The 13966-nt window shown below is 45.0% G+C and overlaps 1 protein-coding gene across 1 annotated transcript in view; it reads left to right on the forward strand.

The window, feature by feature from the left end:
- The first annotated feature begins 9074 nt into the window (after window positions 1–9074).
- Window positions 9075–13966, forward strand: part of JAZF1 (JAZF zinc finger 1) — a 296236-nt gene continuing 291344 nt past the window's right edge. Inside the window, exon 1 of the mRNA XM_048838463.2 lies at window positions 9075–9346. Coding sequence (XP_048694420.1) covers window positions 9232–9346 — 115 coding nt within the window. The 5' untranslated portion in view covers window positions 9075–9231. The remainder of the gene's footprint in view (window positions 9347–13966) is intronic.

Genomic DNA, 13966 nt, shown 5'->3' on the forward strand with positions numbered 1-13966 from the left:
TTTGTACCCAAAGTTATGAATATTGACTATGTATCTGTATTTCAAATGTAGTCACACGTGGGTGACACCCACTAGGAAAAATGCTTCCAGTCTAGATAGCCAGCTGTCAAGGGCCTATGCAAGGTAAAGGACCATTAGGAATAACAATAGGCCTTAGGAGAAGCTTATCCCCCACCTAGTAAGCCTTCCTGAGAATGTTCTAGACTGCCTGTAAGTAATGGCTGCTATGACTTGACAAGGTATGCAAGGGCTGCGAGGGACCACCCCACATGACTCTGGACTCCATTTTGGGAGGTATTTTTCCACAAACTAGTCTGGGAACCAAGTTTGAAACAAAGGATTCCCACCATATGCTAAAGCTATATAAGGCAGGGAGTGACATCATCTGTGGTTCTTCACTCCCCCACAACTGAACAGCCAAGAGAAGCTCCTAACAAAAAGGGCTTGGAACGGGGGGAGGATCCCAAGCTGCAAAGCAAATGTAGCTTGTCCCCTGAGAATCTGCAAGCCTGCTTGTATCATCAGTCAGGGTGAAAATTTGCTAATTCATATCCTACCTTTCTAGTATTTTAGGCTTTGTTTGTGTTTTTGTTTATTTACCAGGTAATCTGCTTTGATTTCTTTGCTATTACTTAAAATCTATCTTTTTGTAGTTAATAAACGTATTTTATGTTTTAATCTAAACCAGTAAGTTTGGCCTGAAGTGCTTGGGAATCTTAGCTCAAGGGACAAAGGCTGTTGCATTTCTTCTCCACACTGAGGGAGGAATGAATTCTTTGAGCTTACTCTGTACAGTTCCCTGTGCAGCGCAAAACAATATAATTTTGGGTTTATATTCTGGGGTGGGGGTCATGCCTGGGGAGCTGGGGTTATCTTGGCTGTAGCCTCTCTATTGTTGCTTCATGCAGTGCCTGGTCAGACAGCCTGCATGTAACTGCAGCTGGGTGTGTCCCTGCCTGTGTGAATGCTGGTGGAAGTGTAGGACTGGGAGTGGGTCTGCAGCTTGTCACAGCAACACAGTGTGAGAGAGAGCCCAGACTGATGAGTCAGAGGGCTCAGTGGTACCCCAGTTCCAGGGGGCACACCAGGGGGAATGCATCACAAATGGGTCTTTGAAAACCCACAACCACTCCCATGAAAGATGTGGGACACCGTCCAAGAGGAGCTATGAGCATAGGCACCAACTCCATGGGTGTTCTGGGGCTGGAGCACCCACGGGGAAAAATTGGTGGGTGCTCTGCACCCACTGGCAGCTCCCTGCTCTGCCCCAGCTCACCTCCACTCCGCCTCCTCTCCTGAACGCACTGCGTACCCGCTTCTCCCCCTACCTCTCAGCGCTTCCGCCGTGAAACATAAGTGCTGGGAGGGAGGGGGAAGAGGGGGAGCGCAACGAGCTCAGGGAAGAGGCGGGGCCGGGGTGAGGATTTGGGCAAGGAGTCCAATAGGAGCAGAGAGGGGGCGGAGTTGGGGCGGGGACTTTGGGGAAGGGGTTGGAATGGAGGTGGGGCAAGGGTGGGGGTCGAGCACCCACCGGCGCTGGAAAAAGTTGAGCCATGAGCCGTGTTAGACCGGGGTAGTGGAAGAGTCTTGCAGTGGTAATGAAGTCCCATTGTGCTGGTACCAAAACCAGATGGGATGACCTGTTCTTCTTTTTCATTTCAGAAAAGTAAATATAATATCCAAGTTTGATGCCTACCGTATGCCCAGGGTAGATTAGTTCACTAGAAAGGCTGGGAGCTGCCAAGTATATCTGCACTCTAGCCCTCAGGAAGGGGTACCGGCAGATTCTCAGAGTCTCAGGAAAAGACAGCTTTCGCTACTCCATTTGTTCTGTACCAATTGCGAGCTATGCCATTTTGCCTCCATGGGGCAGCAGCCACTTTCCAATGGCAGATGGATCATGTGCTATAACTACATGGTCAATACGCTGCAGCATAAACAGATGACATTGTGATTTACATTGTGTTTGTAAATGGAACAACCACATATGACATGTTACCTCCATCCTACAGACTCTGAGGAGTACAGGATTCACTGTGAACCCAAGTAAGATGGCAAACTTGAAGTTACTTATCTTAGTTATACCATAGGAAGAGGTAAGTTACAACTATGAATTGGCAAACTACAGGCCTTAGCAACTTGGCCCATCCTGACAAAAATAAAACAGGTGTGACACTTTTGGGGGCCTAGTAAGCTGCTATGGGCATTTTGTACCAGACTTTGCCATGACTGCAGCACCCCTCACGGACCTAGTGAAGGACACCAGTCCTAGGAAAAACATTTTGTCTGGAGTCTACGACAGGGCATTTTGGAACTCTCTGTCAGGAACTGCTAAGTTTTCAACCAGATTTTTCCAAAATGTTCACACTACAAACAGATGCCTCCACTGAAGGACATAGAACAGTCCTTTCCCAGAAGGCTGAGGGAGAGGAACACCCAATTCTCTATATAAGTAGAAAAGTGTTCCCCCAGGAAGAAGCCTATTCAGACACAGAAAAATAACCATTAGCTGTGAAATGGGCTGTGGATGTCTTAAGGTGCTATTTGTTGGCAAACCCATTCTCATTAGTAACTGAACACACACCTCTTCGCTGGTTGAACATCATGAAGGATGCCAACCCAAGAATTTTATGCAGTGGTACCTCTCCTTACAGCCATATAGTTTTCAGGTACTCCACCGAGCTGGGACGGCCCACCAAAATGCTGATTCTCCTCCCTTCCCCCCTCCAACCTCCCGAAGAAGGAGAGCAGAGGAAACAACCCTGGATCCTATTTTGAGGCGGAGGGTATGTGATGGGGCATAAAAACCCCACACGGGAGAAGAAAGGGTTAAAAAGCAGCTCTGGGCCCAGGTGGCCCCACCGAGCCGCTCCTGTAAGGCCTACACAAGTTGGAGGTGGAGCTTAAATAGGGAAGTAGAGCAGCTCAGAGGCAGGCAGTGGAAGGAAGCAGACCTGAGTTCTTGGGAAGTAGTGCCCCAGGGGCTCTTGCTGCTTGAGGTTTGGAGATATTGACCTGACCAAGCCTGCAAAGGAGAGACTGGTGAAAGTCAGAAGCTTTAATTTTGTATTCAGTGCTTTACTTTATGCTGGGGGAACACCGGTAGGCAGTGATCCAGGAAGACTGCTGCATAGCACCCCAAGGGGCAGATCTTAGCTGTCCACCACTGGACCCTGGATTGGCACCCAATGAAGAGGTTGGGCCCCTTAAGAATGGACAATGACAGAAGTCTATACTTTAACAGGGAACTTAGTTGGGGAAGATCCTGAAGGCGTTAAGGGTGCAGACCCAAATATCCCGACCCAAGGGGGAGCCCGGAAGCCCTTGATGACTCCGAAGACTTGCACATTGTTTAACTCTTTATGTCTCCCCTTAAAGGCAGACATGAATGTGTGACCCGGCTGGAGGGCTGAGTTGCAAAAAGGACAGACCCCTACATGCTGGGGCTATACTATAGGTGCCGAGTTTCTAATCTACTGGGGGGTGTTCCCCCTTGGCTCTGCCCAGGCCCTACTCCACTCCTTCCCCCAATGCCCCATATCCGCCCTGCTTCTTCCCATCCCCGCCTCTTCCTGCCCAGCTCCACCCCCTCCCCTGAGTGTGTTGCGCCCTCACTCCTCCCCTCTGCCCCCAAGTGCCTCCTGATGCCACGAAAGAAAGCTGTTGTGTGGCACGCAGTAGGTGCTGAGAGGAAGGGGGAGGCACTGATCAGTGTGGCCTGCCCGAGGGCGGGAGGTGCTGGGGGGAACTGATGGGGGCTGCCGTTGGGTGCGCCACACCCACTGTTTTTTTCCAGTGGGTGCTCCAGCCCCAAAGCGCCCACGGAGTCAGCACCTACGGGCTATACTGAGAAAGGGGAACGTCTGATAGGAAGAGAACCTGCCATACCCTGGCCTGACCACTAGGAAGCATTGCTGGCGAGTGCTTCACAGTAATCAATTGTGTAAAGCATCTTCTCTCTATTCCACCTCTCTGTAAACCATTTGGAACCTCTTTATAGCTAATGGCTATTAGCCAGAATGGACAGGGATGGTGTCCTAACTTCTGTTTGCCAGAAGCTGGGAATGGGCGACAGGGGATGGATCACTTGATGATGATCTGTTCTGTTCATTTCCTCTGGGGCACCTGGCATTGGCCACTGTCTGAAGACAGGATACTGGGCTAGATGGACCTTTGGTCTGACCCAGTATGGCCGTTTTTACATTTTATGTTTATACAAGGACACTATATAAAATTAATTACATTAAGTTTCATTAGTAATTTGTCATTTTCAACACTTTTCTACAAAAGTTTAACTTATTGCAGTCCACTTTTAAGACCAACACTAATGCACAGTGGCACTTGATTATTGTGTGTATTAAGGGTTTGCCTCAGGCCCAGCCAGGATCGGAAGCCCATTGTGCTGGGGGCTGCAAACACATAGGAAGATATGGTACCAGCCCCAAAGAGCTTAAAATCGAGAAACTCAAAGCAACTGGTATAGTCAGTACCTGAATATTACTCTCCAGGACAGGACCAAACTTTGTTGACAACGTGTGACTCAGTACTATTGTGGGAGGGCTGTCAGAGTGTTATTCCAGAAAAAGAATGAGACGTATTAGTTGGTGGTGTGAGAGGTTGCACCACTTCTGCATATTCCACCTTTTCCTGTGGATAGAGAATGTAAATTCCCTTTTCTGACCCTCCAGCACTCCTCAAAGTATTAATCACACCTATTTTTTTAAGATAAAGCCCTCATGATGTAAATGATTGAGATATAACACTCAGTGGGCATAGAAAGTATGGCCACGTACGTCAATCATAAACACAGTTCAAAACAGTAATACAGATAATATTACCAACAAATAATAAGACATTCTTTTTAAAATCAGAGGACAGTGGAGCGAAAAATTTGGTGGCTTGGGAGAGTGAAAAGTATTTTGCAAGTGTAGAGCCCTAATAAGGGAGTCACTTTTATCTAGTGGTTATAGCAGAAAATAGGTATAGGCAGAGCTGGTTTGTATTTCCAACTCCGCATCACTTTCAGGTCTGATTTTTTTTTACATTCGTCCCCCACAGATTTCAGTGGGAGTTATGAGTCCTTACTACCTTCTGTTTTAGTTTTCCAAGCTGGGAAATGGAGATAGGCAAGTATTATTATCTGTGTAGAATGCTTTGAAAAGCCTGAATGAGAAGTGTAGTAAATTCAAAATATTATTCATAATAAAGATATAGCACTTCAAAATGTGCTGGTGAGTTGGGGAAAATAATTGTATAAGAAGCACCAAGATAGTGCAACCACAGTCTTCCAGACAGTTGGGGGTGGGGAAGAGGGGCATAGATATAGTGTGGGGAAATTGACTCTGCAGGTTCTTTCTACAAGAGCTGTAGCTTGATGCATTTCTCTTACATAGTAGAAAGAAAAATAACTGGATGCCAAAACTGGAGAAGGTCAGGGACATTTGTGGCAGACAAACATGAACAGGGAAACACAAGGAGTAGTTTTGGCTTATAGGGCCTGATCCTGCACCACTGAAGTCTACGGGAGCAGGCCCTTAGTTAATTTGGGAACAAAAAATGGATTCTCTGAAAAGAAGAGAAGTAGTAAGAAGATGGGTCTGAAAAAGTGTTTACATCATAGGAGTATGTTACTAATCATGGGCCTGACCTGATGAACTGCCTTAACTTGCAGTGAAATCATTAGATGTTAAGCCTGCTTAACACCTGCTAAATCAGGCCCTAAAATACTAGGGAGGAGTGACTTAGGCTTTGTCTACACTACCCACCTTTTAGCGACACAGTTGTGCCGCTAAAAGGTGCGCAGCGTAGCTGCTGTTTGTCGGCAGGAGAGAGCTCTCCTGCCGACAAAAACTTCCACCCCCAACGAGGGACAGCAGCTTTGTCGGCAGGAGTGCTCTCCCACTGACAATGCACTGTTCACACTGGCACTTTTCATCGGTAAAACTTTTGTCATTCGGGTTGTATGTGTTTTTTTTAACACCCCTGAATGACAAAAGTTTTGCCGACAAAGTTCCAGTGTAGATAAAGCCTTAGTCAAAGGCATTACCCGGATCATTATCTGTGGGATATTGAGTGGCTCCCAAGAAGTGTGCTCAGCACTTCCTATTCCTGTTGACTTCTGTGGGAATTTAGAAGCATCTACATCTTTATTTTTATTTATTTTTTTTAGTGATAGTAGACTAAAAAAGTAGAAAGCAGCTATAGGAAAGTGTTGACAGAGTAGGGATATTTACAATTTTTTTTCACTGTGGGCATATGTGAACATATGGGACAGCTCTCATTGATTGTAATGATGCAGGATAGCCCCTTATGTAATTCATGCACACAATACTAATTCTACTGAGTATTGGTCTCCTGCTTCTCTGTACAATTTTATTGTTTATATTACTGTAGCGCTCACAATGTGCTAGACACTGTTCATATAAAGATCCAGTCCCCAGCCTGTAAAGGTTAATGTTTAAGGCTGAAAACTGAGCTGTGGGCCCCTGCACCCACACAGAGCTCTACTGATTTTAATAGAGCTCTGCATCGGGCTAGGATCTGCTTCTACAGATCAGAGACCTATGACGAAGAAAAATGCTTAAGGTATTTTTCTCCTGCACCTGTCTGTTGTTCTAAGTCCCAAGCCTACAAAAATTTTCCATGAGTAATCCTATAAAATTTAGTAACAAATTAAGCATCTGCATCAATGTGTGCAGGACTGGGGTCCTAATTAGGATCAGCTGTCTCACAAACTGCCCTTTGGCTTAGCCAATTATTAGTTTCCTTATTTTCTTGTAAGGATCATGGAAGAAGTGGGCCTTGAGGACAGATTTAAAGGAAGAGAGTAGTGACCTGTGACATGAATATGCTTGATCAAACAGATCAAATGATAAGTGTTAGATATCAGGAACCTGTGTATTACTCAAGAAAATTCTAACTTTCATATAGAACGCCTTAGTGTTGAAGTGAAAGCAGGCTTTCCTAAAATCTGTATCTTTGGAAAATAAATTGTGTGTATTTTTTTAATGTACAATTCAGTAAAGTAAATATATACACTAGGAACACTTTTTTTTGATAGGAAACTATGCAACCTATAGGGAAAATCAGTGTTAATTTATATGAAAATTGTGAACAAAGAAGCAGGTTATTTTGACACCAAGAGGTTTGAGGTTCTCAAGTGCACAGGTAGTCAGAGCTGGCTCCAAGATTTCTGCTTGCCTAAGCAAACTGGCATACCCTCCATGCCTGCAGCCACTAACCATTTTGCTGCCTTGAAAGCTTTTTGACTCTTTAGGCAATCACCCCTTCAGCAATGATGGGAGCAGCTAAGGGCAATATAGTTAATCAGAATCTGATTCTGCAGACCCTTATGCACGTACTTAACTTTAGGCATAGAGTTAAGCACATGCATAGGTATCTGCATGATTAGGATCTTAAGCCAGTATTTTAATTTTTTTGCAGCACTGGTTTTGCTTGAACTATTAGTATAATATGTGATAAAGCAAAGATGGGATAATTATTAAAAAAAAAAAAACTTTGAAGAAACCACCTGACAGGAAAGCTCTCTCTCTCTTTTTTTTCTTTTTAATTTTAAATAAAGCTGTCTATGAATTTTAGCCTCAGGAGAACTTCATTCAAATCAATTAATCAGTCAGCCTCTCCAGTGACTAGCTTTCTGGAGACAAAAAAGTCAAAATAGGTTTTGAGAGTGAGTTTTGCATTTTTATATTAATTTCCTTCTCCAGTTCTATCTGTTTTACACCAAGGCACAATCCCGATTTCTTGCTCTCCTACTCAACTCCTATCAACACAAGAGTTCAATGTGCAAAGATTAGTAGAATCATGTCCTTATGCTGCAAAGATCTATCTTACAGAAACAGAGCCAAATTCTGTGCCAATTAGACCTTCATACTCCAATCCTCTAAACAGTTATGTATGTGTCTAATGTTATTAATTTGAATAGCCTTATTGATTTCAATCAGTTACTTACAGTAGTACAGTCAAGCACCTGTGTCTGTAGGATCAGGGCCTAAAGGCTTGATTCTGCAAGTAGCTGAGAACTCTCAACTCCAATGAGATGGGGTTGAGGGTGCTCTGTACCTTTTAGGTGCTGACATTCAGTAAAGTCAATGGGAACTGTATGAGGTTTAGGTGAACGCACTGCTTAGACCAGTGGCTCTCAACCTTTCCAGACTACTGTACCCCTTTCAGGAGACTGATTTATCTTGTGTATCCCCAAGTTTCACCTCACTTAAAAACTACTTGCTTACAAAATCAGACAAAAATACAAAAGTGTCACAACATACTATTACTGAAAAATTGCTTACTTTTTCACTTTTACCATATAATTATAAAATAAATCAATTGGAATATAAATATTGTACTTACATTTCAGTGTTTAGTATACAGAGCACTACAAACAAGTCATTGTATGAAATTTTAGTTTGTACTGACTTTGCTAGTGCTTTTTATGTACCCTATTGTAAAACTAGGCAAATATCTAGATGAGTTGATGTACCCCCTGGAAGACCTTTGTGTACCCCTGGTTGAGAACCATTGGTTTACACCACTTGGTGAATTGGTACTGTGGGTTCCCCTCTGTGAACCAGATAATGCTACTGTTAGTAAAAATAAGCAGTCATAGCCTATTCCACAAGTAGTCCCACTGATTTAAGTGAGGCTAATTATGGTGTAAGATACTAGTTGGAGTCAACTAAGAGTATCACAAATTGGTTTTATGGGGCAAACAAAAATGAGCTCTTTTTTAATTCCCCACCCCCAGTGTGTTACTGGAAAAAGTTAAATAAAGTTACAAACAAATATAACATTTTCCCCCTCCAAGCTTCACATAGATACTTCAGTGCTCAGAGGGTCTGTTATACAACAGAGAGGTGTGACTTCCAGTGTGAACTGCTGCTAAGTCTCCCCTGATAAGGTGATGAGTGTGGCCTGGGTCCCTTGATCCTGCTGCTGCTGGAGGCGGCGGTGGCTGCTGGGGTAGCACAGCTGTTACAGCGCAGCACTGGTCCCTCCTCCCAGCTGCGGCTGCCTCATCTCCCCCCCACCCAGCCCGTCCCTCCCCTCCGCCGCTCCCGACGCTGCTGCTGCCGCCGCGGCCACCTCCTCCTCCCCACCCCCTCTCTCTCTCTCCATCTCTCTGTCCCGTTCCCCCTTTCCCCCGCCTCTCTCCGCCCTGCCGCCGGCGGCCCTGGCAGAGCAGGCACTGCAGGGGGATCTCAATGTAACACCATGACAGGCATCGCCGCCGCCTCCTTCTTCTCCAATACCTGCAGGTTCGGGGGCTGCGGGCTCCACTTCCCAAGCCTGGCTGAGCTCATCGAGCACATTGAGGACAACCACATCGGTGAGTGGCCGGGAGGGGGGACCCCCCGCAGCGCTGGGGCGCGGGGGTGCATGTGCAAGGGGCGTGGGGCTGCATGCCGGGCACGGGCAGGGCGGGGGGAGAAGGTGCCGGGGTGGCCGCACACTGGGCATGGGCGTGTTCGGGGGCGCGGGAAGCGGGGGGGGGAGGCGTGAGGTGCAGGAGGCGGCATGGCAAGGCGTGGGGAGGGGAGGCTGGGGCGGCTGCACACGGGGGCATGGGGCGGGAGGAGAGGGAGAGGGGGGCCCACGCGGGGCGCCGCTGCAGCGGGGAGTTAGTTTGCCTTGGCAGGAGGCAGTGCGGCGAGCCGGAGGCGGCGCGGGGAGGGGGGAAGAGGAGGACGGGCACGACACGCCGCCTGCTGCTTCCGCCCCGGCTCTGGCTGTCAGCGCTCCGGGGAGGGAGGGAGGGAGGCAGCGAGCCGCGGCAGCCATTCCGCTTCCTCCTCCTCCTCCTCCTCGCTGCTGCTGCTGCGTCCTGTCAGCGCTGTTGCTAGGTGTGGTGGGGAGGATCGGGCGCTGCCTGCTCGCTGCAGCCTGGCTGCCCTGAAGGCGCCTCTCCGGGGAGGAAGGGTGTCGGGGAGGCCGGCGGCTGGGTGGGCGTGGAGCAGGGCCCCGCCGGCGGGGGCGGAGGTTAAGCGGCGGCGGCTGCTGCAAGGGCGAGGTCTGCGTGCGGCTGGTGCCGCGCCTGGGGTCAGGAGGCGCCGTGCGGCTCCGGCAGCCGGGGGAAGGAGGAAACCCTTCGGTGCAGCGCGGGCGGGGATTCCTCGGCGCTCCGCTGCTGCCATTTGCGGGTGAGCCGCGGCCAGGCCTCTGAGCCGGGTCCCGCCGGCGGGGCGTGGGGCTGGGCGCTGCGCCTGTCTGGTCATCACCTGTAGGACAGCTCGCTCCCCCTCCCCCCTCGGGACACCGTGTTGATCAGGCAGGCGCTTTCAACAAGTCCCCTGCCTGGGATGCCACGGTCCCGAGTAATTCTCCGGGAAGACCCGCCCTGCGCTCGCTCCGACGGGAGTGGGGGCAGGGATTATGCCCAGCGCACTGTGCAGCAGGAGGTGGGGTGATGACTCGTCAGTCTGTTGCCTCCGGGAGGGTGCCCCTGGGTTTGTATCCGCACAGCACTTTGCAGTAACGTGCAGGTATGAATGTGTGAGGAATGACCCCGGATTTCCTATGCAAATTCAAAAGTTAACACTATGAAAAAGTTTAAAAAAAAAATCTTTTGGTTAATATGTGAGCCAAAGATAAATCATGAGGCCTATCTTCTGTACATGGAGTTTTCTTAGAATAAACTTTGTTAAAAAAAAAAAAAGGTTAGCAGATCTGCTACATTTTTTTTTAATTGCTGTCTAGAATGTAATACACTTGATGCATCACAAGGGGAAAAAAAGGTGGGTGGGATACTATGTTTTATTGGTTTCAGAGTAGCAGCCGTGTTAGTCTGTATTCGCAAAAAGAAAAGGAGTACTTGTGGCCCCTTAGAGACTACCCAATGTATTTGAGCATAAGCTTTCGTGAGCTACAGCTCACTTTCCGATGAAGTGAGCTGTAGCTCACGAAAGCTTATGCTCAGATACATTGGTTAGTCTCTAAGGGGCCACAAGTACTCCTTTTCTTTTTATGTTTTATTGGGCCAACTTCTGTTGGTGAGAAATACAAGCTTTCATACTTACACAGAACTCGAAAGTTTGTGTCTCTCACCAGCAAAAGTTGGTTGAATAAACAATACTACCTCACCCACCTTGTCTTGCGAATACCTTGGGACTGACACAGCTACAAATTACACTGCGTTATCAGACCTTATTTTTGTTGTCCCATTTAACAGGGGTGTTACAGTGACTTTTAGGCAACCCCTTCTGTGTAACTGCTTTGCTGTGTTTTGTTAACAGAATGTAAATTAAGCTGTCAGAAATATAATTTTCTTCAAAGTAGAAACTTGACAGGTTAGTGAATCTTGATTCGTTTTAATCTGAAAGAGGACTAAATTATAAAGAAGGTGTAAATAATTAGATTTGCTATGATTCAGTAAAAAATAAGTAAGCAGCGTGCTACTATACAATGATGAAACACACATGCTGTTCCGTTTTATGACTTCTTTAATAAGCAGGCCCAAACATTTGAAAAAAATAATTGAAGTTTTGATGAAGTAATAAACTTTAAAATTAGACTTAAAAATTGAGTGTCAAATACTGTATTAATACAGTGTTATAGGTGAGATTTACATTGCAAAACAGGAAATTCCAAGGTATGTTTTCCATAACCATACACTTTTACATATATGTGATAAAATCATATACAGCAGCCATTCTCAGACTTTCAGATTTAGCACGCCATATCTCAAACTGAAAAATACATAGTATACTCTTGTTATAATCTTAATGAGTGTTGTTATAATGGATTCTCATTTTGATACTATACTATAAACCAGTGATTCTCAACCTTTCCCCATACAATGAGCCATGTTACAACAGGAAAACGTTTTGGGACTTCTCTCCCAACTAGACATAAATAAAGGGAAGGTGGTCATGACAGTCCATTCCTGTTTGAATCTGTTTGCACTCCCAGGTTGGGAAGCCATACTATAAACGAAGCCACGTACTACCTGATTGCGGCCTGTGGACCGTAATTAGAGAATCACTGATACACAGTTGTACAGAATATCTCATATGCATGAGGGGGAAGTTACATTAGGCTGAGTTACCTTAGGAAACTATACACTTAATTTCCTAATATTTGTGCATTTAAAATTAATATTACATTAATATATATATTTGTATGTAATGCTTTTATTTTCTCTAAAAGAAAGTTGCAATGGATCACAGATTAAATACCCACACATACGTTCATATGAGCATGTGATATGACATTGCTTTGAGTACATTTATTTGAGGGTTCTTCCATGTGGGATCACACAGTCAAATAACATTACCCAAATGTGTGGAAAATAGCTTATAGTGCTTGTGATTTTCAAACACCTATAACATTTATTCTATATCAGTTTTATACAAATATGTCAAAAGTTTTTTTTTCCTGATGGAAGCTGGTAGTCACTGCACGGGCTCAGAAGTCTGTCATGCTGAGTTTGGTGCAGATTGGATCTTAAGTGGATTTCCAGTTAGATGTTTTAAAAATACGTCCTATTGAAGTTGTCAGTAAAATCAATTGGAAAAATTCTTACCTGGTGAAGAATTCTGAGCTAAATTCAACCTCAGTGTAGGTCACTACAACTTCATTGAAGTCAGGGATTAGTTTGACTTTGTTATACCCTCAAGATATATGGATGCAACTCCCACTAAAGTCATTGGGAGTTACATGTGTTAAATTGAACACAGGTCACAGTTCTTTCAGACTAAGACCCTGAAAGCTCTTCCACATGAGTAAGACCCCAGTACTCTCATGGAGCAGCTTGAAAAAAGTCCTGACAAAACTTCCTGAACTTTCCAAAACTCTTCAATTTTGTCATGAGAAATTTCACCTGAAAGGGAAATTTTTTGAAAGGTTATAAGCATCTGAAAATGGGGGCTTATGAGAATGTCTTCGCTATGTGTGTTGTGAGCATAATACTATAATATTCTCTGTATATGTCAAAAGCATTCTCAACACAATCAGGAAGGGATTAATTTTGGACATATAGAGTACATGGTAATATTTCTTTTAAGAATAAATGATGATTTTGAAGACTTCTTTTGTACTTTGTATAAGAATAAAAACAATAGGATTAGATTTGATTGTATTATTAATTTTAAAAAATTAAATAAAATGTCCTGGGTAATAGGTATGCAAACAGTTAAGGTTTATTATTAATTTAGACTTGGTCCTGCAATCTGTTTTGTGTGAATGGATCCTTACAACATAGAGTCCCATTGGTCTGCCCATATGAGTCAGATTGGAACACTGGGGTCTTAAACATAATACACAATTCTGATAGTGTATATTTTCGTAGCGTTACAATGAATCTTGTGTAGTAGCAAAATAATTTATTTTAATTTGGTCATTTTGCACTGTATGTGGAAGGGGGGAGCTACAAAATGTATTTTAATTCGTCAATACTAGTAAGGGTCAGTTGTTGCCACCAGTATTCACAGAGTAAGGTACAACTTACTGTGATTAAGGATAGCAAAAACTGGCCTTTATATAATTGGCACCAAAATTCCCTTTTAATATTTCTCATTTTCAAGTGCCAGTGGATGACATTTTTGAGAAATTCTGTAGTTGCTTTACTTACTTAGAAATACAAAATTCATGAATGCAAGTGTGACAGAATTTGATGTCTGTCAATAGATTTTTTTTTTTTTTTGGTAGAGCCCTAATGTTAATTTTACGTATTAATTGGTACCTACAGCAAGCAACTGCCATAAAAGATAGATGAAATAACTGGTGCAGATGAGCTGGGAGGATTGCCATCTCTTTCTGTGCTTGGCAGGTAAAACTCTTGTTTGGTGCCACAGACCCATCCCAATGCTACAGTCTGGTTTTATGACTGTATGGTGCAGCCTTCTGGGTTGGTTAGGCTTACTCAAGAATAATTATCTCAGGCCTATCAAAGGGACCCCAGGTACTCCCTGTTGCAATGGGACCAAATTCTGAAGGAACAACCCCTCCATTC

Source organism: Caretta caretta, chromosome 2 (assembly GCF_965140235.1).
Source record: "Caretta caretta isolate rCarCar2 chromosome 2, rCarCar1.hap1, whole genome shotgun sequence".
Lineage (NCBI taxonomy): Eukaryota > Metazoa > Chordata > Testudines > Cheloniidae > Caretta > Caretta caretta.